Here is a 27169-nt window from a genome sequence, read left to right as displayed (position 1 = left end):
TTACTATACTACCAAAAGATATCCTGCGTTGATTCCTTTCACTATATGCAGGTCAATGTGCACTGACATCACCCGCATAAATCCTTGTTATCACTCTTTGAGACGTATTGCAACCACAGGAAATTATGTCGGAAGCCAACTCAGAAAGCTCAAAAAAAAAAAAAAAAAAGGGAGAATATGACTGAAAATGTAAAAGTCTAAAGAAGCAGTTCCTGTGAAGGCAAATGAAATCTCCTCCCTGCAAGTGCAGTAAACAAACATGACTGATGGAAGTATGTGACTCATATCTGAGGGTAAAAAAAAAAAAAAAAACCAAAGCAATACCAAACTCCCCTCTGAGGTTTGAAGCAGTACATTTTTATTTATTAAGTGGTTGGTTTTAACATTCTCGTCACATCTGAAAGGCTTCTCTAACTCTTCTTAGGATCTCTAGAATGTGAGCTTAATAACATATTACAACTGATGATTAAAGAAATGACAAAAATAAAAAATCCAAAGAGTCTCTTGAGGTTTGATTCCTGGTCTCTTCTCAACATCCCAACAAAAACGTCCTCTTTAAAAAGGAATGATACAAAAAAAAAAAGACAACTAATCGTGGAACAACGCAAACTTGCCTCAGCATTAAACAGTGACAGAGTAAGTAGTCAGACATGTTTGAAGCATATGGTCAACCAACAGTTAATACAAGTCAATAACTATTGTGACTATTATAACTATTATTTTATACCATCTCTGTAGGATGAACCCATATATACATGTTCTCAAGACCTTGTCGCATTAGCATTTTCAGTTATAAAAATAAAGTTTGGTCTTTCCTTTTTTTTCTGCTTTTGTTCCATTTCATGGCTTTCTGTTTGAACATTAAGACATTATCTACATTTGGTCTTCCTCAATCCTCTCCTTCCCCCTCTCCTCATGTGCCAGTGTTTCAAAGACTACCTCAGGAGCTGTGATCAAACAAATGCAGCCCCCCTTAACTTTGAGTACATGAAAGCTCATTTTGAAAGGAACTGATGCAGCATTTAGTCAAAAAAGAAAAAAAAAAAGGAGATCATGTTGGTAAGGTTAAAAAGAAACGTTCACAAAGTTTAATTGAACAGGCCCCTGCAGTTCTTGTTAATGGAACAAAAAGTTTAATGTAAACTTTTAAATCAGAGGAAGTGAAGTGTTTAGCTTAGAAGAGGCAGCTTTCCCATTTTGGCCCTTTATGATCAATATTAGCAGCGCCAGTATCCGAGTCCCAAAACCCGCCATGTCTGCGGCTGCTTCAAGTTGAGATAGCCACGTCTGCTTCGCAAGAACTCACTAGCTCCCACGTTGCTGTGATACTGCACTGTTTATCAGTTTTGATTTTAGCCCTGACTGGCCAAAAAGTGACTACAAGCATTACAGCAATAGATGTGCTGCACAGTGCAGTAACACTGTGTGAGGACTGCCGTCTGATCCCCACCACCATCATCTTGGTGATTATCGGTGTGATATCTCCCTTCAGAAAATAAAGTCTTCCAAATACTGGTTCCAAATGTCTGTAGCAGTGTGGCTGTTACACCAAAGGTGACCTGTCTGCAAATATATGCATCCAAACACACATTATTCCTCATAACATGGGCAGTCCAATATTTCCTGCTCACTAACCTGAACTCTCCCACATTAACACAACCGCACAGGGTATGCTTTGTCTGTCACAGCATCATGTTCTAAAATAAAACGCTAAAGAAGATTCACATTCAGCCTATTTAATTTGTGACTGATGCGTTATTGAAGCCTTGCTTCTCGTAGCCTGATGGTTCCCATATAACCAGGCTACTTCTGGGGCTAATAAGTTAGCTAAAATATAGAGGTATGGTCAGGTATGGTCAAGGTATAGGAAACACCCTTCACAAGCATGCAATCAGTCTACACAGAGAAGGCAGAAAATGACAGTGAAATGTAAGGAAACACCAGTGACCACTGGAAATTGATAGACGTGGTATTAGAAAAAGTGCACACACAATTCTTGGGAAAAAAAAAAACTGCAAATATACTCTGGGCTCTTCCTAACCTTTGAGAATACCCTTGTAATTTATGAACATTTGATCATCTAATACAAGACATGGCCCCCAGAGCCTGTTGTTGGTCATTGCAGAGCAGATAAAACAGACTACTAAATAAGACTATGGGCTGCTAGTGTGAGGAATTATACAAATAGGAAACATTTACATGAGAAGATAAAGGTGACCTTCAACTCTAAGGCAGGTGGGAAACACTTTGGTGACAGGTTCTCTGTGTTAGATAGCAGGAAACAACAGTGTTTCATATGATCTGTTGCTCTGTAGTTATGTTGCACAGGTGGTTTTGAATACAACAAATCAACTGTGTAACTGATTTGAACTGTTGATAGTGAAGGACCCAAATACATGTTGTGTATTTGTGTAAGATCAAGAAATCAAGAAGTTTCTTTCCAGTCTGTTTCCTGTGGAGGCCACGATCCAGTTCTGATTCCCGTCCTCTTTCTCACACGCACGCACACACATACACACACGCACGCACACACACACACACACTTCCATACTCTTCATCCGTTTGCTATAGGCGGTTTTACCGAGAGCAAAGCAGTACAAATCAGTCATCTGCATATGGATCTATATTTACATACTGTGGTAAGTAAATACAGATACAGCAGTAGTGAGCAGTCTCTCCGTGGATAGCAGCACCACCGTCCAGCAAGCTGGCTGGCTTCATAATGAAACTATACAAAAAAAAAAGTCAGATTCCAACAATATATTTGGTTCTGAAGCAAAAGGAGGAAAATCCTTTGTACTTCACTCCTGACGTGTTTGTTTCCTTCATCTCTGCTCTGTGCTCGTTCCATTCGCCCATTATTTTTCCAATTGAAAGTTTTGATTCACTTCTTCATTGTTAGTAGCTCTCTGGTCCTTTATCCCCGGCGGACTGTGAGCAGAGAGAAGAACAAGATGAGAGAGGTGAACAAAAGAAAGAGGAGAATAAAGACTGTAAGGGGAAGGATCAACAGAGATAAACTACGGAAGGAAGAGGTAATTATTAAGAAAGATGCAGATAAAAGAACAACAGTCAGACAAAGAGGAAGATTTCTAATGAGCAGCCTGATACATGGAGGAATAGGCGGGAGGAAGAACATAGGAAGTGTTCTGAGCGGTCAATTAAAGGCTGCAGAATGATGGTAGTTTCTCATCTCTGCCCCTTGGGAATGGTCGTCTTCACAAATATAAACACACTTCTTATGTCACAAGGGAAACTCATATCACAAATCGAGCTCACGTACACCGAGAGACATTCACATACTTGCTGGAGTACACAGCGTGTCTTTTTGGATTCTGAATACGCAGGGAGGGAGGAAACAAGACAGGATGGAAATCTGGTGCAACTCAGAGGCAAAAGAGAAAACAGAGAAAAAAAAAGAAAGAAAAAAGAAGCAAACAGAGAGGAGAGATAGACAGCGATGACGTGGCTGAGTCCTTGTACTGCAGGTAAACTCTCTTTATTCTTACACTGAGTTTTTCACCAGACCAGGGATTTGGAGCGGGTGCTGACTCCTTTCCTCCTGCTGGCTGCGGCTGTTGCTGCGTTACGATGGCTTCGCTTGTGAGACTCCAGGTACAGCTGACGAAAACAATTCACAGAACAGATCATTCACACAAATGCTTTAAGTAATAAATCCATATGGTATGCAGAAGTATGACAGGTTTTTCTTTTTTTTTGTTTGTTTATTACATGAAGTTAAGCTACTGGTTTATACATCTTTAATATCGCACTGCAGGCAGAATGCAGATAATGACGACATCTGATTCTTAGCGGGAATCGGATGATGTGTGAGATAGTGAAGATGGCCCCTCAAGTTGTCCGAGGCTGTATCTTTAAATGTCTTGTTTTGTCAGACTATCAGTCCAAAAGCCAAACGTATTCAATTTAAAATTAAATAAAAGCAGTAAACCCTCACATTTGTGACGCTGGAAACAGAAAAAATTTGAGTTTTTGCTTGAAAATTCATTCATTTTTAATTAAATTTCATTCAATTATTTGACTTTTCATTACTTGATTCAGATGGTGTTTGGGTCAGAGATGTGGCAAACTACTACATCAATAAATGAAGGATAATAATTTATGATAGAAAAAAATAATTCCCTCTTACAATCCTGACATTTTTCATGATGCTTCTCAAATACAATCTATTGCATATTCCAATCAGTGATTTGGTTGGATGTCTGACTTTGAATCATTGGTGCATGATATTTCTTTGCCTAGAGTCTTCATGAGGGCAGAGCATGTGACGATGATTATTTTATCCAGCACACTATATACCCTGACAAAGACCCGTCAGATTGGAATTGATACAGTAGATCATTTCCACTGTTGCTCTCTATTTGAAATTGTTTGAAAAAGAAAAAAATATGTGTGAGAAGCTGAATCTCAAATACCTTCTTAGCAAAGGCTCGTCCACACTGGTCACAAGCGTGGAGTGAGAAATTCTTGGTCACCCTGACTTCAGTGGAGGACGTCCCTGTAGTGCTGCTCTCTCTCTCTGACTGGGCATCGTGCCGCCGGGTGTGTGGTGGTTGGTTGCCGGGCGGGGTGGCGGAGGAGGAGGAGGAGGAGTTGCGTTGGTGTATGTGTTTTTCACTGCGGCGGGTCAGTGGTGGGCTGGCGGGGGGATGCTGGGTGGTCTGCTGTCTCTCCTGCTTACGTGTGACAGGGGGGGAGGGGGTGAACGCAGGCGATGAGAGGTCCTGCTGCTTTCGAGTGACGGGGGCAGGAGGCGGGGCGGAGGAAGAGGACGCGGCGGAGGCTGAGGAGGAGGAGGAGGTCGGGGCAGGTGTGGCGCACTCTTGCTTGCGCGTGACGGGAGGCGAAGGAGAGGAGGAGGACGACGAAGAGGCGTGGCGTCCGTTCACTTCCTCTTTGACGCTGCTGCTCGTCCTCTTGTTTGGGCTGGTGCTGTTGAGGACGACCTCGGCGAGCCTCTTCACCGCCCTGCTCTCCAGTTTGGGCATGATCTTGGCGAGGTATGCAGACGACTTCTTGTGGACTACAGTCACGTGGCGAAGGACGTCACGTTTGCGACGTGACTCGTAGCGACAGAGAGGGCAGCGGTAAAACTTGATGAAGATGTCGTTGCCGTCCGTGTGCAGCTCGATGTGCTTTGTTAAGTTCTGACGGGAGCTGAACTGTCGCTTGCACAGTTTGCAGAAGAGCTGCTTGAAGTCAAATCCTACTGACAGTTTGGTCATTTTGGCCACCACGCCCCCACTGCACATGCTGCCCCCGCGGGAAGATGACGACGACGACGACGACGATAAGGACAACATCATCTTTGGGCTCGACGGGGCTTCCTCCTCCTTCACCTTCATGGCGTTGTGTGCCACAGGAACAGCTTTGGCTGCCCCAGTGCTATCACTCGGAGACGGGGCCGGGCTGCTGTCGATGTCCTCGTCCTCGTCTTCATCTGACGGCTCCACTGCCTCCTCTTTCACTCGGATGTTGTTGCTCGGGCCTGCGCTGGCGCTGCTGCTGTTAGGAGTAGCTGCTGTCGTAGCAGGGGTCGGCGTGGGAGCAGACCTGTTACTTTTGATGCTGTATATTTTGTGGACAATACGCATGTGCCTCTTCAGCATGAGCTGAAATACACAGATAAACATAACGATCAACTGAAACATCTTGTTGCACATTCATGTAATTGTACACCAATAATTTCTGTTTTTTCTCCCTTGTCATGTTTTGACTCCCGAGGATAAGGACAACCCATTTAAGATGAAAATAAATAAGTACCCAGTAGACCGAGCGTAGAGCACCTTTAACTGCTACGACAGCCAAACCTTTAAGAAAGCGAAGGCAAAGAAACCAACCTGAGAGCTGTAGTTCCTCTTGCAGAGCGTGCAGCGGCATGAGGCCGGGTTCGCCTGTGGAGAGGCTGGGAGCTGAGTCTGAGGTTTGGCTTGGTTTTGGTTTGAAGGCGCCGCTTTAGAGTTCACGGGGGTGGTCTTGGAGTTGTGGCCACGTGTTGGAGAGGAATTGTTGCTCTTCCTGGGAGGCGTGACCTCCAGGGGAAGGGCTGGCCGGGCCGCGAGGCAATGTTGGGTGTGTTGTTGTCCCTCCGCAGACCACGATGCACCTCGTCAAAGTGACGGCGCACGTTGGCTTTAGTGGCAAAGGTTTTGAGGCACACTGGGCAGGATTTTCCAGTAGGTGTGCTGAGAGTCCTCGGCCGACCTCCAGCATCAACAAGAATAATTATTATTCCAACAGATAATTTACTTTGAAAAACAAAAGTGGCATTGGCTGACAGGTCTAAAGTAAACAAAACAAAACTGAAATTTTTTTACAAGATAAAATGTCAACTGGCAGTAAATTTACACTTCTCTGATCATCCAGTTATGTGGAAGTCTTCGATAAGTATAAAAAATAAATAGTAAAAATAAGTAATTTTTCGACTTTTGAAAATATTTTTTGGCCTTGTGGAGATTGAAAGCCAGTGCTGATATGAGTATACAAGCTCTTTTCAGCATGATTTCACGAACATTATAAAAAATATTTTAAAATACTGATCAATTTATAAATATACTCAATCTTTTTCATAATTTGTGTAAATACCTTTCACCATAGAGAGCAGACTTGTGGGAACTGTTCGTGTCTCTGTGAACTTGCGGAGCTCTTCCAGTTTGGTCTGGTGCATTTTGCGGCAGTGACGCCTGATGCTGCGGCGCGAGTTAAAGTCCTGACCGCACAGGCAGCAGGAGATTGTCACGTCTTCAACCTGATGGCACAGTGGAGAACAAAGAAGGGAGAGAGATTGATTTTCCACTCTGTCCTGTTGGTTGTGCCGAGTCTGATATTCGTGTGTTGGTCAGGTTATAAAAAACACAGCAATGATAGCTGTTTCTCAGAGGAATGTAAACATGTTCATGCACGGACTTTCACTGCAGGTTTACTCCTCACGTGTCCAGTCACTTACCCCACTAGTGGACCCCTCGTCTTCCGGCTGCGGCTGCTCTTCTTTAGCTTCCTCCTCAGCCTCCCTTCTCCTCTGCCCCTGGTTGTGTCCCGGGCTGCTGTGGCTCTCCGGCCCACCTCGCTGGCTCGCCTGGTTGTTGTCCGCACCCTCCACTGGTTCTCCTTCCCATGCTACCGGGCTCTCTCTGGCACTGTAAAGGACATTGAAGCATAATACCTGAGACATGGGAAGGATTTGAGGGACAAACTTTGGCTCAAGTACACTATAGTCAAGTCTACGCCAGCTGCAACGCACAAAACTACATTTGTGTAACATTTTAAAAGTTATAGTACATCTTACTCCATCGGCACCACTGACCTGGGTGTGTGTGATGGATATCTCGCCAGCTCCTCTTCCGTGGTGAGGTACTGGAACACGGCCTTGCTAGTGGTCTGAATGGGCTCCAGTCGGACGACGTAGTCTGGTCGGTCGACTCTGGGATATATGGCATCCAATAAATCCTTCATGGCAACACTCTGCCTGTCGTCACCCGGCGAACCTAGGAGAGAAAAAAAAAAAAAAGATATTATAAAATGATTATATCTTACAAACATCCAACAAGTTGTTGCCTTGTCACAGGACGTGACCACCTCATCTGAGTCAACTGAGACGGTGGAGATCCCAGTGTAAAATTTAGAAACATTGGGTAGACATACCATACTCAAACTCAGCTCTTTTATCTGAAGGCACCCAGACAAATTACATTTTCTTTAGAACACTGCAGGTGAATCATGGAAACCTAATAGTTATCACAATGAAACTTCCCTAGCTGATTACTTACATAAAGACAATAATTTTTTGTATTACAGGTTGTCTGAAGTTGTATTTATCCAAATTGCCCATTACCTTACTAAATATGAGCTAATTTGCATACATGTCCATGACAGAAACCAGGGACCTCACAATCAATATCCACATATCTGCCTTAATAGCAGATCTGTGGTTGTGAAGAATTCTATAATAAAAAAAAAAAGTCCTAATTTACTTGAAAAAAAAAAAAAAAATCTTAAAAAAGATAAAATACATACACGGCTATAAGCTCCATAATAAAATCAATACGTAGAAGACAAACTCCACGAGCTGGGCCAGAGCTTTTGTGCTTGCAAATGCAAACGTGTAAAGATCACACAAACACTGACTCCCTGAATGAGGCAGGGATCAAAATTGACTTCAGCTACATCCCCATACACACTTTAGTTTAGTTTACACACACCAAAACCTACGCACAGAATTACTGATTACTTCGTTTCCTAAGGTGTTTCCACATTTTACTTTCAGATTCTGTCACTCTGAGGTTTCTTCTCTCCCTTTCACACCATCTGTCTCCTACTCATTATTCTCCTCTCATCTCCTCTCTTCTGTACACAGCCCTTTCTCTTTCCTTTTCACACACATTCACACACAAACTCACATGCACACTGTAACAACTTCAATCCATCAGTCATTTCCCTTACACTAAGTGCAGTTTCTATTCTGCTCTTCCCTCGCGTGACTTTGATCTTGCACCATTAGTGTTTTTATCTACTTCTCATTAGCCACAGTATGTCCCCTTGTCTCTATTCTTTGCTGCCTAGAAGTGGTACGAGACTCTGAGAGAGGATGAACCCTGGCCGACTCTTCCAAGTAATTTCTCTGTTACCTAACACTCTTCTGCTCTCCTTCTGAAAGAGGAATCCATCTCAACACAAACGGTCAATTATATTTTGCTCAGCTTTATCCACTGTAATGATCGCTGTTGAAAAACAGAAATCTCTTCTTCGTCTGCTTGTGGTCTTAATTAAGCTGTTCCTTGCATCAGTGACTTAATTTTTCTCAATCAAGAGTCTATTACTAGCGGCTGAAAGTGTACTGCATTGTTATTTTGATAAATTACTTAATTGGTGTCTGTTTTTCACCATTGAGATTTGGGTGTTAATTGTGAGATTACTGGATAAACAAAATGGTTTTTCTTTGAAACACTTAATTTTTCACCATCCAGCCCTGACACTGGAATTATACAGTCTCCATTTGTGGTCCACTTTTAATATGCGTAAAATTCAAATCTGTCCATCTCCAGTTGTGAAGAATGCTACACATTTACTGAAAGAGAAATATCCACAACAGGGTCTTAAGATCAAAGCACAAAGAACCACAAATGCCCATGAAAATATCTTTTATGCAGCGCTATGGGTATAAAAGCTGATGGGTAAATATTCTAGACATGTTTATGTGTGTGTATGTGTCTGCATGCTAATGTGTTGTGTCACTAACCGTCGGAATCGGGCAGCCGTGACAGGCAGTAGTACTCTTTATGCGTGATGAGATTGGGCAGGCCTCTGAACAGACTGCGACACAGTTTACACTCAAAGATGGTGTCCACCTCCCTCAGCAGCATGTGTTTCAGCTGGGTGGTGCCTGCAAGACAAAGAAAAGAAGCGATGGAAATAGGAGTTATGCAGAGAAGAAGAGCTGATAACTTCCAGTCTGTCTAAAAGGTCTGTTGGGTAAATTAATCCCCCAAAAAACAAACAAAAAAAATGTCTTTGTACTTTTAAAGGATTTCAAATGTTGTATTTATATGAGATGTTACTTTGCGTCACTGCTGTTATCAACTTTACATCCCATCATTGTTGTCACATGCTGACTCATATGTTCAGTTTCAACTCAGTTTGACCATATGGAAGAATCCGGGGCTTTGTTGGAGATCTGACTCATATTTGTTGACAAAAACACAACTCATTGCATCGCATTCATTCAACACTCTCTTAGACATTTACCTCACGTGTGCACATACACGCACAGGGACGCAGAGACACACGTTGCATCCAAAATGAGTAAACATTGTTATGGTGACTCACACAGCTGACAGTACCTGTGCAAATTGCTGTCTCTCTCACACACACACACACACACACACACACACACACACACACACACGGACCCTCGCAGCTGCCACCATGTTGTTGTGGCATTACTGTTTACCACAGCAGCATGGGATAACCGCACTGACCCACAGTATTATGGCCTTATCTGGGAGCACAGCAAACCGTCAGAGGAGCTTTGGTCGTCACGCTAAATTTAACATGGCTGGCTCAAAACACGTGTGGTCATGTAAGACGGCAACAAGAGAAAAAGCAGCAGTTTCAAAATGGCCATGTTGTGCTTAATGTAACCCAGGAAACTAAGCTATCTGCTGCTGTGCTAAGGAATGTTGACGCAAGGCAAGCATACATCAAATACCAATGAACCACAGGAAGGCTTTTATTGTGAATCAACTAGAAGAAGTTACATTAGTGATGGACTACCACTGACAGACAACTGACATTTTTTTGATAAACACTGGTTTACATCGAGTACATTCTGGTACATACTTCTTTTCTTTTTGACAGTTCAATTTTCAATGGTGCAAGGGAAAAAACAGACGTGAAGTTGTTGGAGGAAACTTCGAACGTGTCATCAATCTATGCAACAACCAAGCAACTGTGTCATTCCTCTCATATGGAAAGCCGGCCTCGACATTTGTTACACAACCAGTAGGGGTGGGCAATTCGGCAAAAATCTTCTATCATGGAACATGTCATTTTATAGCACGGTAACTAATCTTGATACAGTAACTGTTCTGCTGGCTGAGATGCCTCCTGTTCTGCATTTACTGCTATATTTCACTCTCCTCCTCCATTTCTCTTGTCACTCTCTTATTCTGCAGTGCTTGGCAAACCAGCTTAGGGGTGCATTACTGCCACCAACTGTCACTCTCACGTTACCTGAGAACACAGTAACCAGTCATGCTGCCCAAATCACTTTATCTTGTGAGGCAGCAGATCACTGCCTGCCCTGAATATCTAGCAGAGAGACACTAAGGGACCGGAACCGTGGTGGAAACGGTATTACCAAATCTCTACGGGTGAACACATTCTGTTATTGCATGGTATATACTGCAATATCGGCCAACATTAATCACCGAGGTCTGATAACAGTGAAATCAGTCAACAGAAGGAAGCTATGACAGGAAACAATAAATAAAAAAAATGAGTGGACAGTAAAAAAAACTAAACAAAACAAAACAAAAAAACCAACACACAGACACAAACCTGAGCGGAAGCATTCAATTATCTGCTGAATCCCAGACTTGGAAGTTTGTAAAGGCTGCTGGAGCAGAGGAGGATCTCCAGGCTCCACACAGAAACCTACAGAGGGAGAGAGGGGGAGAGAGAGCGAGAGAGAGTGAGAGAGAGATTGCATTGTAGCAAAGCCAGCATATAATTACATCAGAGTATGACAGTCTTTGAGAAATACAGCATCACCTGGGAATTCTGGGGACCTGGTAAGACACAAAGTATATTGCAGTGTGCTTAAAGGGTACACGCAATCAGAGTCAGACAATGAGGTCTTTGCGGGACAGTGATTCACTCTGACCTCATTACCTTGTTGCACACACAGCACACGCAGCACACACACTTTCAAGGATGAGTATGAGAAAGAAGGCCATTTATCTTTCCCTTCTAAGATCAGTATTCCTTAGCTCTATCAAAGATGTGAACAGGAAGGAAATACAGGGTGCAGACAGTAAAACACGAATGAAAATCAATCCTCACAAATCAAATCTCTCAGTGATGCTTGTTCAGGCGACTAAAGCTCAGGTGGGACTGTAGGAAAACATGCAGTGGGCGAGGGGGGGGTTGCATGCTGACGACTTATTTTTATGCTTAGTCCAACAGTGGTGAGAGCCAGCGCAGCATCTGATCCTGCCTGATCAGGAATGTGACCAGGAGGAAATTTATTGAAATGTGTACTGGAAAATGGGTTTGCCTTTGCTCGACCTCAATCACCGGGGGGGGGTGCAGGGTCAACTGGAAAACTGCAATCCTGATGATGGTGGGGATTTAATGTTTTGTTTGATATATTGACCTGCCTTTATAATAACTTCCCTTTATTACTTTTAACCAGTCAACTAGCACAATATTACTGTCTTTCGAACACCTAATTGGTATGTGAAATATATACAGTTTACATCTGACCTATTTCAGCTTCAAAGTCTGCATGATGTCGATTTTCTCAGCAAAAAAGGTTGGTTTGTTTCCTGACAAATATTTAACAATCAGGATTAAAATACAGCCGAGAACAGAGTCATTCTGTTTTCAAAAAGACCATCAAAGTCCAGAACATATTTCTGCCTGGAAAAAAGTGAACCAATACACTTAGGGGTGTTATTTTTACTTATTGATCTCAGAGCCAAACAGCTTTACTTTTCCTTTGTATAAAACATTAAATATAAAATAGCAGGAGTGGGGCTTTGGTTCCTGCATTATTGACACAGGCTGACAGCAGCTGACACACAATGAGCTACTGGCATTGTGGGGAGGTGAAGTGCTCTCTTTCTACCCGATTTCATATTTTTTCTTTTATTTTAACATATTTATTTTTATAACAACACTATAAAACACACAACACACTTTTCATAGATATGGGCATAAAAAGAAAGAGGGTTAAACAGCCAAAAGAATAGACCAATTACATTCACACACACCCCCACAGACCCTGTAATCACCTCAAGTGCCTAAAGCCGTTTTCTCATATGACGCCAGACAAAGTCTGGAGTTGCCCATTCACACACGTATCACACAACAGGATATTGTCTGTGTCAGGAACGTTTTCACCTACTGGAAATATTCTGTTTGGTGAGGAGTGATGTCTCTATTCACATATGGGCTCAACTGGACATTAAACAGACTTTGTTCCATGGGGCTGGCATGGTACGTTTAATGTCCAGGTCAACTGATTTGGACATTTGTGTTTTCTCGTCAGCTCCTCGTGGAAATGTCTAGATCAGTTCAGGGTTGCAGTGCATGTGTGAATGCAAACTTAAGTTTCTCTCATTCCAACGCCCCCTTCAGAAGACGAAAAAAGTTCACGCCCCCCCTCACCCAACAGTTTTTTATCAATCAGTGACAATGATAGGGTAAGCAACCAATTAAAACAGGATCAAACAGAAATTTAAGTGAAATCAGCACAATGGCATCAGCAATCTCTCATTTGGTTATTCCCCTACATATCATGTTCATTCAACTTAGTTTCACTCGATATTCTTCCCCTGGTCGTCCAAACCCCCTCAGCCCCAACCCCCCCACCTGCAGTGGCTCTATGCCAGCCCGGGGGGGTTCTGCCCCCCAGTTTGAGAACCACTGCATTACATTGATTTGAAAGAAAGTCACAGTGAGAACATCATTTCTACAACAAAAAGAGCATTTTGTAAGAGCGATGACAGGGACAAAGCTCCAAATAAAACTCTGTCAATGTGACAAAGCTGTGACAAATATCCACTGTTTGTGCCGTATTGAAGCGTGCACTTCAATTACAGCCTGCAAGCTACAATTTACTTTATCCAAGATGCACTACTGCCAATCAATGGACAATGCTGTGTTTTGTTAATTTATGACAATATATACATATATCAAATGATTATTTTAACCAGACAGATTTTTTTTTTTGTGGTTTTGTTATTTCCAAGATTTAGTTACTTCTGCTCAGAAAACAAGACTGCAAGTTGAGAGCTTGCATGTTTTCAGCCTTGCTGACTCCACACATGCTCGGATGCACACACACAAGCACGCAAACCCATACTACACGGTAAGCGGTGCAGCGTTTGCCAGTGTGTGTGTGTTTGTGGGTCTGTGTGTAGGTGAGTGAGAGACAGACAGAAGGCAGAAAAGACCAGCAAACGGACTGACACACCCAGAGAGAGTCAGACAAAAAGAGAGCTAGAAATGTGAATGACAGCTGTGTAAGAGGTTTTGGCAGACAGCGAGATGGAGGTTATGTATTAATGTGTGACAGAATGTGTTTTCCTCATCCCCATCCCCCCACACCTCTCCCAGGCAAACTGCTATAATCCCAGCGGGGCAGGTCAGTGACCCGCCGACCTCCACACCCCCCTCTGCAAGAGGGTCAAAGATCATCCAACCGAAAACTTCAGTCTACACAAACGGCTTCCCTTTACTACGAGTGGTGCGACTGTTTTTTTTTTTGGCAGCAAAGTTAGAAATTAACTCACAGTAGCAGGATTTACACGTGTATCAAGACATCCACATCTGTTTTTTAAGGAAAGAAGGAGGAAGGCTAAAGAAATTAACCTGCGCAGGCAAGATGAGAGGAAGGAAGAGGGAACGGAAACAAACACGGCAGCAATCAACAGAAACATTACATCATCATGATGGCAGCTTTGATAGCTTTGTAGTATATTTTACAATATGCTGTCAGTGAGTTGAGTTGGGCTTTAGGGTCATGAAACATGCTGCTGTAAATGAACTTATCACAACAAACTAGCAGTAGTGAGGGCCTGTGGTCTCTGAGGGACAGGATTTACAAACTTAACAGAAATGATCAGTTTCATCAGAAATCATCAGTTTTAAATTAAATGTTTTTTATGTAATTCAACACAAACCAATAACAACTAGGAGCCCAGATAAGAGCCAAGTCCCAACTCCTGGCAAAGATGAATTACTCTCTGGAGTTTAAATAGTTATTCTAGGCTAAACTGTATTTTTTTTTTTAAGCTTTTGGTTCAGTCGGGATCAGTTTCCTTCTGTGTTAATGACTGTTCTGTTCATTTTGTGGCTTCCACACCATCAGACATGACTTAGCAAAACAATACAAAACTTATACAAAAGCTAGTGTAATAAATCAAGCTCCGAATAAAACGTTCATAAATCTTTGATAATGTGGGCTAACCAGTGAGGCACACTGTGGCGATCAAAGCCAAAAGCTCTTCTTTTCAGCTGCCATTTTCCAGCCTTACTGAAATGCTCTGGCAGTGAAGCTACACAGGGGCCTGGCAGAAAGTTTTAGCCTGTAGGTGGATGAACCAAAGCAGCAGGAAGCGCTGAGGGGAGAAAACGTTACCAACCTTTGTTATGACCGGCGCTGGTCTGCTGAAGCTTCTCCTCAGTCTGGCAGCTCTGGTCCCTGGTCTCAGTGGCAGTGCTCCTGTGGTTCTCGGGCTCAGGCAGCAGAGGGGGAATGGGCTTCCACAGAGGCTTGGCCTGGGACGCAGGGTCACCTTTTTCCGGGACGTCCATTGGAGTTTCCTTCTCATCCCAGTTCTCAGATAGAGCCTCAGCAGAAGCAGAGGTCTGGAGTTGCGCTTGATCAGAGGACTGGTCTCCTCCATGGGGCTGCGCCTGTGGTGGATGCTGGGTGTCTGACTGGAGCTGGCCTTCCTCCATCTCTGTCTGACCACCACTCTGTGGGAGCTAAACCAGACATAAAAAAGATGAGCTGAGGAGGATGAAAAGTTATGTAGCTACATTAATAAAATATATTGTTGCGATTTTAGATTTTGTCAAATCACCAAAAATCAACCTTGGCCTTGCATTGTGAAGTTTAAAGTTCCAGATCATTACCAGTTTTCTACATCAGACATGGACACAGTTACCCACTGAATACCTAAAACCCCTCACAATTACATTAAAGAAACACTAAGGTTTATATAATATTTTTTTAAAAAAAAAACTTGATCTGTAACTTGAGAAATATTAAAAAAACTCAACAGCAGAAAGAGTATCTGTCATTAATAAACATGAGTTATTTGCCCTTATTGAAAAATAAGAAAAAAAACACATCTTCTGGACAGAATGAGGTGTCACCACAGCAGACTGTAGATAGATAGTGTGTGTGTATATGTGTGTGTGTGTGTGTGTGTGTGTGTGTGTGTTTGTGTGTGTGTATGTGTTGCTGTCATGTGTCCTGAGCATGCAGAGATTTTGTAGGGGGATGTTAACCTTGTCACACACAGCCACCCTTCAGCAGATAAGTGACTCCACATCAGCCCTTCAGTGTGCACACATCCATCTGTATGTGCAACTGTGACGTGTGTGTGTGCGTGTGTGTGTGTGTATAGCCGTGCCTCTTGCCCACACCTATTTTTCCTCTAAGTCCCCAATCTTTCCTCCTCTCCCACCCACCAATTTATCCTCATTTTCTCTCTCTGTCTGTGACTGTCGGTCTCACTCCTCGTGTCCCCGCTGCCCTTGAAGGGGGATAAATGACTCCGCCGTTCAGGAACATTACAGCACATCACCACAGGACAAGCGCGCCACTTGGACACTGTGTCATACCCACACACACACACACACACACGCACACACACACACACACACACACACACACACACACACACACACACACACACACACACACACACACACACACACACACACACACACACACAGTGCGTACCACAGCATAATCAAATGACCACAAAATAGCTCAACAGTATGTTCCACAGGCTCAGTGAAGCCATCTGTGCAGTACACAAATAATCTATTACAACAACCCAAAATGTTTTATCTCAACCAGTTTGTCATGGCCTGTAGAAAAGTGTGAAGAAGTGAATTACCCCAACCCTAAAACCTGTGTGTTACTTTGGCAAGACTTCAACATCAAGACTGTCCAGTGAAAAAGTTAAAAGAAACACCATGAAGTGCCACTATTCAGTTAGCAATCAGTCAATCAATCAGTTGTTCATGACTAATTTCTTATTTTCCAGTGAAAAGCAGTGAGCACAAAGCAAGAGAATGGGCACTGATTAGAGTAGGTGGACTCGTCATGAATTTCCACTTACTGCTGAATAAAACTACAGGGTGGAATGAACAATGAAACAGACGAGTGAAATCTGGATTAAGCAGAGTGGATTATAGTTATTATGACTCATTACTTAACATGATTCATTTCCTATATTCATAACAATAGGCATATGCCATACATCAAAGTCTCATCAGTTACTTTCATTATGATCTGTAGTTTAAAAACTATTTATCTTTAGACTAAGGATCATAATGCATGGCAGACTGTGAGGATGGAGTTCTGAATAAAGTATTTGCATTAAAGGAGAAGCTAGTCAAAGTAAATCTCTGAGGTGCTTCCTGGAATAAAGTGTGTGGATATTAATATTATGACTTTCATTGCACAAACTGAGTGCACACTGTAATTTCCCCTAACACATGAAGACATACAGAAACAAACAAACAGGGCTGGTTTCCTGGACAGTGATTAACTTTAGTTTCGCACTAAAAGTTTTAATTCTTGACTAACACATATATCCAAAGAAACGTTATATGAGGCCAAGACTAAGTTTAATCTTTATCCAGGAAACATATTGTGAACACCTTATTGTGCAAATTAGTGGTTTCATATGCTGACAGAGAACACAGTGTGTGTGCTGAACTAGGATAAAGACAACCACATGGTGCTGGCTATTTCAAATGTGTAAAGTGGGATGTACTGTGTACTCATAACAGAAGTGTGTTTTCCACAATCTGACAGTGAAGGGAAAAAGACTGGACAATAACATCCAGGCATTTTTGTCTTTTTTTTTCAGTACCTGTCTGCGGAGACAGTGAGAGTTCTTCCTCCCAGCTGACTTCTGGGCCTTCACCATGCTGCCAAGACTGGCCTGCTGCACCACACGTTCACTACCAGCACACAGCTGTAACCTGCAACAACACCCCACATGAGCCAAGGACTGCACTTAATTAAAGTATCACTGCTGCTGGATGTCCTAAAATATAAAATGTGTGTTTACATCTGTAGCTCAGCTTAGTTTATCAAAACACAGAAACAGATAACAAATTACAGAGGTTTCCTTTATCTCATGTTTTCATGTTTGCTTGTGTATGGTTTTACCCCAAACACACAGCTGTTATCTGCAACAACAAGACTTTTGCTGTCTGACTGTCTGTGTGTACAACACATGTAGCTGCACCACAATTGAATGTACACACAGACTGCCTGCTGCATCATTGACACTTATACATTTAAAAATAAGAGAATAATAATGATCACATATGGCAACAATGACACTTTTTAAGCTTTAAAAATAATGGAAATACTAAAGGAAAACAGTAATCACGGTAGAAATATGTGTGTAATTATGCAGCCACCCTTTACTTCAGAGATTGGAAATGCTACCCACATTAACTTTGCCAAACAGCTTCCACGTACGGCCTGGAAGCCATCACAAAGTGGGTGAGTGTCTTGGCATGTTGGTACTTCATGTACTTCATATTCTTGTGATGCAATGCAACAGAAACACAATGCTGCTCTTACGGTAGGTCGTGACAATCTGCCCTGCTCAATGTTTAAGTTGAGCTAGGGCAGATGAACTGTAAGAAACTTTTAGGGTTGCTGATTTTTTTAATATACATTACATTCTGATACCCACACATGCAGTAACTACAGCACATTTCTATGCTGACATTTCTCCTAAAAGCATGTATAATGCATTAGGAAACACACAGCAAACATAACAGCTTTGTGTGTTTACTGGCTGTAGAGTGCTCAGAAATCACCAGGCCACAAACTGGATCTAAATATAAAACAGAATTGAATATTTAAGGTCACAGTAATGGTTTCCCACTGCTAGTCATATTGCTGACAGGACAATTAAACCTAATTCACTGATGGTACCATTACTCTGGATGAGGCACACTATATCTATATGCATTTAAAATGAATAATGTGGCCTCCCTTACATAGCTTATGCTAATGGATATATATGCTTTTCCCAGAGCACCTTACAGTGCTAGGAACACTGTTAACTGGATATATATGTGGATCTGCAATAAAGAAAACATTTATAACGAGTAGATTTATACAAACAAGTACTGTAGTCAACATACAAAAATCTATGAAGTACACAAAGCATTTCTACTGGGAACAACATATTATTTCTGTGGTATATAAAATATTTGTATTACAGCATCAATGATGAAATAAAAATTGTTGCTGCCCTCTAGTGGAGGTCTAGTGGTAAAACTGTTTGATCTAACACACAGCCACCCGACACCACATCAATGCTCATTTCCACTGGCTCAGCATAACATGCTTTAGCAGCACTGTGGCATGCTGAGCTGCCCTGTCATTTTCTGATTTCTTATCCTTTGTGATACCTCCCAGCTGCAGGAAGTACAGCCTTACTTGCAACCAAGGTTAGTGAACCGACTGATAAGTCTAGACTACAAAAAAGTGACTTTTTGTTGGGTTCATTTTTGTCAGTGGATACGCTTTTAAAACCCCAGGAGTTGAATTGTGGATTGTGCTCAATGTGTGGGTACGACAAGCTGTGGGAGTCCCAGACCTTTAAAAATCTGGAACAAGCAGACAACAAACAGGCAGTAAAACAACACAAAACAACATGACAGAATATGAGAAAGGGAGAGAATTGATCTTTGATTAGATGACATCTCTTAAAGCCTGCGGCCAATACACATTACTGTGTAATATTTACTCTTTTAAGCCTAAACCTACAGTGAAGTTATTCAACAATACTAACAGTGAAAAGTAAGTGTGGTGGGGATCTGATGCTCCCATGATACAATCAGTGTAATATCCCACACGGGTACATTTGTATTTCCACTGAAACTCCAGCAGAGGGAGACAAAGCTTGCACAAGTGTGTTTCTAGCTGAAAAGTTCTGTAGTCTTGTGATGTCTCCGGACCACTAGACATGGAACAAAAAACACATACAAGGGCCTGCAGAGGGGTTGCCCCAACACAGCATGGATCTCGGTACAAAGGATGTGATTTAACTGTACCACTAAGCAAAAGCATGAGTTCAGATTAGGTAGTTGAAGCAAAGAGGAGCAGGTAAGATGGTCACATTTCACAACAACTACGCAACTTGCAGTTATCAGCTAGAACAATGTCAACAAGAAACCCCTGTATACATGAAAAGGCAAAGGTCAGAAGGCTCTCAAGACCCTGTAATGGGAAATTAAAAACAGCTGTGTACATCATGTTATCACACAGGTTTGGTGTCAGGACTCGACGATGGGTACGACACAAATTCACTTTCAGAGCTTGAAATTGATTAATATTGAGTGTGCAAAAGACATTTTTCATACCTTCTCCATTAACTTGATCTGATTGTTTAGACAGTTTAACACGATCTTCGATCACAGCGCTTGGGGCAACTTGATTGAAATAAGTAATTCTGCCTTGTGGTTGACAGTTGCAGACATCACACAGTGAAATGATTGTAGTTCGTTAATTAAATACAATGTGCAGTTTGTTACGCTGGAACAAAAGTCTTTTTGCATAATAATCTTTGCAGAGATAATCAGGAAAGCTTGGTGTAGAAGTTTTTTTAATTGCGGCCAAATAAAAAAAACACTCTATCACAACATTTAACAACACAGTCAAGCAAACTGCAATCAATTTTCCATGGTCATCCAGCTCAAACTATAATGAAAATTGAAGACAAAAATTTAAATGTTTGATATTATCTCTGCATCACTATAAAAAAAGGACATTAGACAGTTTAAGGCACGAATACATCAAAGATCAGGTCCACACACTACCAGATATAAGCTGTGATTCTGTAGTGTTTTGCCAGTTTTGCACAGACCAGTGCAGACCAAGTCAACAATTCAGGGTTTCAATCTGACTTTAAACTGCATAGGTTGTTCCTGGAGTATTTTGTCTTTCGCATTCAGGTTGGAGACATTTCTGTACCTGTTTATTTAGCAGTGTGGAATTACCAGTGAAGAACGATGCAATAACATGACAGCGGAGGCTACTTGCAATGATGGAGCTGTTGTGTTATAGATGAGCAGTTGAAGTGGAATACACAAGGAAGCATGAGTCTGTCAGAAGTGGACTGAAGTATTAGCCCAAAACAAATAATGAAAGTTGCTATGAGCTAGTGTCATATTAGATGAATTTAGTTGAATATATTCTACACAGGCTTCTACCACAGGTGCATCAAAACATCTAAACCTGTGTATAAGGTGAAAACAGGAGAGATGCTACAGGTGGAGTATGATCTGGAGACTTCCTGAACCATCCCTTAGCACAGGTTTGCCTTGTTGAGATTTAACTGTAATGACGACACAGTTAATTTCAAATAGAACTATTAGATAAAAATAATTTATATTCTAGCAAAATTAAGAGCAGGCATATTAATGCATTATGCACCTTCCCAGGTTCTATTTATATCAGGGAGGGAGATTAACACTAGCCATTAACTATAATGGGAAATTAGGACCCTACTGACTACTGAAGTCAGGAAACAACCTCATTTAAAGGTCCTGTTCCTTTATCTAAAAACTAAAAATTCAGTTAGTATAATACTTCATGGCACTGATAAATTTCAACTCAAGTGTACTCATCCCTCTCTCACTCATCGCTGGGTAACCTCATGTGTAGTTTGCTGTTCTTCCCATGTTGGTGGGATGTTCCCTCCAGACATCGAGCTCTGGCAGCCTTAGCTGCAAGAGCGAGTTTGAGTGAAATTGACTATTATGTGTTAGTCTGTTAGCTCTGTGGCCCCTGATGACCTGCTGAGGGTGTTTCTCAGTGTTTCACCTAGTGCATGCTGGGATGCACTCTGGCACCCTGTCATCCTGAATAAGAATAAGAGGTTATGGGAAATGTATATGGATGAGTAATTTCAGACAAATGGCTACTTTTAACACAAAAAACTGCAAATGAAAACATGTGTGCATCAGGGGGCATCTTGGTAAAACTGAACGTTCAGAAGTCAAAACCAAAAAAGTTACTTTTCTGCATTCATTTACATCTGCTGCATGGAGTTTGTCTGGTAATCAACAGGTAGGTTTATCTTGGGATTCTGAGTCTCATTTAAACAGGCCATGGCATCAAGAAGGTTGCAAATCCCAACCCAAAACCAACAGCAGCCTAATTACTTTGTTGAGAAGTGTTTCATAAAAACCTGACAAGCAGCCGTCTGCTAGAGCTGACCCGGGCTTAAAAACCCCACTGTGGACAGTCATCTGAGAACATATGCACCACTTTTTAAACGGAGTTAGATACACTACAAAGGTTTAAAACAAACACATCCAGCCACACACGTGCCAATAATACACTCACACACTAACACGAGGGACTCTCCCGTTTCCTTGGCAACAGACAGACGTAGTTGTGAAGTAGTGACTCCTGTTCTGAATGAGGTAATGAGAATGAAGGTGTTGTGGTTGGCATCCTTAGCCCAGCCTCCGAATCTACAGCCAACTTTCTTACACACTATTGGATATGTGTAATTATGTCAGATAAGAAATTTAAGTTTTATTCTATTTTCTGAGCCGATGTTAACATATTCTAGATAAACAAAATGCTAAAATATGCCAAAGTCTTTTGAGGACAGTTGAACACTAATCATATTCTGCTCCACACTTAAATTCACCACCGTTTCATTTAGGCATTAAATATTTGGGACAGGAACTAACTGATGTCCTGCCCTTTGATTTTAAGAAACAATGCATAAAGCCCTAAAGAAATAATGACACTGTCCTGGCTGTCCCATGATGTGCTGTGGAAATGTATTCAAGAAAGAACATTATTGCCTGTTCTACACAAGCTGAAAGAGCAATTTCAAAAGATAAATGACAAAAAGAAAACAGGTTTGAAAATGGCATTTCCTTCCTTCCTCCTGAGAATAGTACTTGATAAACAACTGTTGATGATGAGGGTGACGCCAGAGCTATGGCTAATACTGCAGGAAAAGATGAATATGAGCCTCTGTTAAAAAATGAATGGGTGAGATGAGACCAAAATGCCTAAGGTGCTAGGGAAAAAAAGGCTGACTAACAATCCTGAGAACTAATTACTTCTGGCAAAAACTAAAAAATAAGCCATTATCTTCTCCTCACCTATCCACTAATACAACCGCGAATAAATCATCCACTACCTGGTAACTCACCCAGCTTCATGACTCACTCCATCAGACACTTTCAAAAAATCTACAATTTCCAGCTGCAAAATCCCCATTGTTCTGACATATTCAAAGACATTTTCATATTCTAGCCATTTTCACCGAAACATGCTACCTGACATCCATTGTAAATGATATCTGACAGTCATTGCTCAATATTTCACAAATACACCATCTTCTCACTCTTTCCCCAAAGTTTCATCTGCAGTGATAATCCATAGTGAATTCTGTTTATATGAGCCAGAAATCAGTTTGTTAAAGCGTTTCCCATTTGGGAACACGTCTTATTTTGGGAGACAAATTGTCGTTTGCCCTTTCAGAGGCAACAAATGAGGTAAATCCATGTCAGAGGAGCTGAGATTTGGCTTCTATGAAACCTTAGCTTCTTTGCTGTCTACTGAATAAAGAAACATTAGCTTTTCATTTACAGTATATGCTGGATGTTACGTATGCATATAGCTGTATGTATACGTTTTAAATGTTCGGGTGGTTCCAGAGCCAATACATGTGTGGCAGCAGTCCCTGCCTTCTCATGCTTATTTCAAATGGCTGTGTGGAGGCGATCTGACAGGACTTCCTCCTAATGGAGGGACTCCACACTCTCTGACATGATGCTGACTGCTAGCAGACACACCACCTGACCATGAGATAGGATGGGAACAATGATGTGGCCTGCTGACAAGAGTTCCCCAGCATTTCAAAATGTTTTTTCCGGAGCATTTTCTACACAGTATTACTGAATGGCAGAGGTCATGTTCTGAGGCTCTGACCTTTTGCTGCCTTACTTTTGGTTCACCACTTGTTGGCAATCTCGGAAATAGAGCTAATCGTCCTGCTGTACTCTGTCAGCTTCTCACTGCAGGCATGTGAAGTCACACTTGGCAAAAAGGCCATATGCACACAAACACACAAAAATAAACAATAGGCCATTTTAGGCACTATAATGTAAACCAAATATAAAATACATGGTATATGTTTAAAACCATGTGATGCCTTACCATGTACAAGTACAACATGAATTTCCCCTAGGAGATAAAGTATCTATCTATCTATCTATCTATCTATCTATCTATCTATCTATCTATCTATCTATCTATCTATCTATCTATCTATCATTCAAGTCTACAGTTAAAGCATGTGACAAGAAATAAAAGTTTTGCTGCAATGTTGCATATCCACATCTCAACCTTATTGAACTCATGTGACTAAATTGATCCTGCATACAGTACGTGTCCAACAAAAAAACAGCCAGCGAAGCTGTTTCCAAAAGCAGACATTTTAAAACCTGTATCCAATCAATTGGCTGTTAATGTCTTCTATACGCATCACTACCAAAGTTCTCTTACAAAACTGTCTCCACACCTGTGTGAGTTTACCTGGACTGAAGTCTGGTTTCCTGACTTGTGTGAATGACAAACAAATGTCAAACAAAACTTCAAAAAGTTAAACATGCTTAACTTGACTGACTGATGTATTTGACAGCTGTAAAAAAAAAAAAAAAAATTAATTAAGCATGAATAAAATGGGAGGAGCAAACCAGTCCAGGAAAGTCGTCAGTGGCACAAAATAAACACAACTTTGACTTTCAAATATGATCTTACTACCAGTGATTGTAGCATCCTATGTGCTAACATTATTTCACATACAACACACACACACACACCAGTTGGTCCTAAGTGTAGAAATATTATGTATAAGGAAACTCCCAAACCTTTCTCACAGCAGCGACAGATCATTCTCTGCAGAGATTTCTTTGCAAATGGGAAAATACCTAAGAGGTGCACACATACGCACACAAAAATTGCACACACACACAGAGTTGTGCTCACACATACACACTCAAGTTACCTCTAACTACAGAAATAGCATTCAGTCTCCCCAACAGCAACATTTCAGTTTCTGCCCAGACTTCATTGCTGAACAAAGTTTACTGGACTGAAACATATGCTGTTTTAAGAGCTGCAGTAAGCACAACTTGTGTTTCTGTGATAACTTTCATCACCTAATCAAGCCAGGACACACTTTGTAGCAGGACAGTGGGTATACAAGAGTTGGATTTGGCAAAGAAAAAAAAAATGCTACTGAATCTTCAAAACCAGATATGAAAGGAAAATTCAGAATAGTACATTGTGTAGTCTTGATTCAAAGCAGGCGCACAGCACATTAGAGCAATGTAAAGAGATGAAGCAGCAGACTGTGGGAAAGGGAGCTGGACACAGATTTAAATAACTATAGCCACGGGAGATGCATAATGGGCATTTTCAGGCCAGGTGTGAAAGCACAGCCTATGATCTCTGAAATCAAGTCTCTAAAAGTGCAGGTAAATGTATGATTAACCACAAGCACTGGATATGGTGAAGTTAGCGTGAAATGTCAAGACAAGAAAGCAGCAATTCGCTACCTGGTTTGCAGGTAATAAGGCAGACTGGATCACTGGTTGACTTCCTTACTGACTGGCTGACACTGTTTTCCTGATTGTCTTGCTGTCTGGCCCTGTTTGCCTTACTGACTGATTATATGACTGGCAGGTTAATGGGTTTGTTGACTGACTTAACTTGAACACTGGTTCGACGAGCTGACTCAGTGACTGAACACAACGGTACATCATTACGCTGACTGAATCATACGCTGACATCATTAAACTGTTGCAGTCAGCATCCGCTCAGGTCAAAACCTATGATAACTGGGGAAACTTTATCAAAGTAGAGAGACAGGCAGATGTAGTTGCTGCTCTAACAAGTAAAGACTAATCTCAGGTTGCTATAACCCCAAGTCTCCTGAGATAATGGGAGGCCAGCAAAAGACTTGTAAATGGGTTGAATGCAAATGATACTGTATATGGAACAACAATATAATACAGGAATAACAAATGTTTGAGATATGCAGGGCAATTCTGTCAACTTCAGGCCGATCTGTTTTCCCCCCTATTTTATTTTAGTTCCTGATAACCCACTTTGTTATCTACACCCATGTCCTAGTTACCCATTCATACTCCTCAAGGTTAGACTGGCCATCTCCGCTGTGTCAGAGTTATTCGTGTAGTGTTACAGCTTTTAGAGGGGTTGATGGTGATAGGCCTAACTGATTAATTAACTTTACAGTACATGTATAGTTGGACCATCTCTACATCTGAACTTTGACTGACCCAGGTTCTCTGACACTATGTAATGCAAAGTAAGTTTCCAATCAAACAATCACATTCTTAAATAGCAGCCATGTGCAGGTTCAAAGTTGCAGCAAGCTTTGCAGTAACAGTAATCTGGGAACCTTAAATTATCAAAGATAAAAATAGTCAGGGGGTAGGTAGCAATCTTTGTTTCTTGACTTGTTTTTTTTTTTAACTGCAACTGTAACAAGACTGGATGATACACTACCTGCTAACATCCACAGCCTTTATACAGGAAGTGGGCACTGTCATCTAAATTAAAACGTCAACTATATATAAATATATATATATATATATATATATATATATAGCCTAGCCTATATATCTTGGTAACACTCCATGTTTTCCATATGCACTACAACATAACCCTATACACGATTCTCATGCTGACTGATTCTTCCTAGTTTGACAATTTCAGGACTTTCTGCCTGTGAATAAGTTCTCCGAGCTCTGGTGGATGACACCATGCCAGTGCCCAAAAGCGCAACAGCAACAAATAAAACGTCCCTGGATAAAAACGCCCTGCTCATCTCCAAACCAGAAACGCGTGGCGCGCTGAGGATGTAATAAAAACGACGCGAGTGTGTATCCAGTGTAGGAATCATAATCCAGCCGTAGTCTCTGCGCTGTTAATAAAGGTTTTTCGGTCATATCATCACAATCCAGTAGAAAGACATTTATCCACACATGAGCGACTCCACAATAGCCACATGGACAGAGCACCATGAGGGACGGACTGGACGGATACACTCCTCTCCGACTGGCCTGTCGAGCCCTTGAGCCGGTTTAACCAGTGTGTGTACGCATCCACTTACGCATCCCAGACAGTGCGATGGAAACATAACCATTCCGAATAAACAGCGCGATCTTCCGTGTAGATACAGAATCCCAGGTCGGTGCACAACTGGAGAGTGGAGGCGCACGGCGATTGTTGCCGCCCGAGTCCGTGTCTATTGGTTCCCTTTCAGCTGGGGCAGCGTCAGCACACACACACACACACAGTCTCCATTTGCAACTCCATCGCCCCCCATGGGCGTGCGAGGCCGCGGGCTGTGACGCAAATGGCACTGGGTGATTTGCAAATGACATATCTTCCTAATTCAGTGTCGTCGCCGCAGGGACTGGTCCAATTCACCAGATATTACACATAGAAATATCCATCCGATGGTGGGTGACGGGTAAATAAAGGCGGATGAGCAGTTCGCTCTACGGGGATGCGGTTGCATAACTCAGGAAACTTAATAAAAATGTGCACGGAACGAGCGATGTGCAGTCTCCGTTGGCTGATGTT

At 41.8% G+C, this 27169-nt stretch overlaps 1 protein-coding gene across 1 annotated transcript; it reads right to left on the bottom strand.

Annotated features, from left to right (window-relative positions):
• Positions 1 to 336: 336 nt before the first annotated feature.
• On the bottom strand, positions 337 to 27169 carry znf800b (zinc finger protein 800b). The gene is given in 13 exon segments (XM_056368020.1): positions 337 to 2931; positions 3510 to 3621; positions 4437 to 5633; positions 5862 to 6061; positions 6064 to 6225; positions 6607 to 6769; positions 6968 to 7157; positions 7325 to 7505; positions 9257 to 9400; positions 11077 to 11172; positions 14889 to 15234; positions 17364 to 17475; positions 26694 to 27169. Coding segments are annotated over 11 exon segments (2838 nt in total). The 5' UTR covers positions 17421 to 17475; positions 26694 to 27169; the 3' UTR covers positions 337 to 2931; positions 3510 to 3519.

This window comes from Seriola aureovittata, chromosome 22 (assembly GCF_021018895.1).
Source record: "Seriola aureovittata isolate HTS-2021-v1 ecotype China chromosome 22, ASM2101889v1, whole genome shotgun sequence".
NCBI classification, from domain to species: domain Eukaryota; kingdom Metazoa; phylum Chordata; class Actinopteri; order Carangiformes; family Carangidae; genus Seriola; species Seriola aureovittata.
Note: the sequence above shows the minus strand (reverse complement) of the source record. Positions and strands in the feature narration are given on the sequence as shown.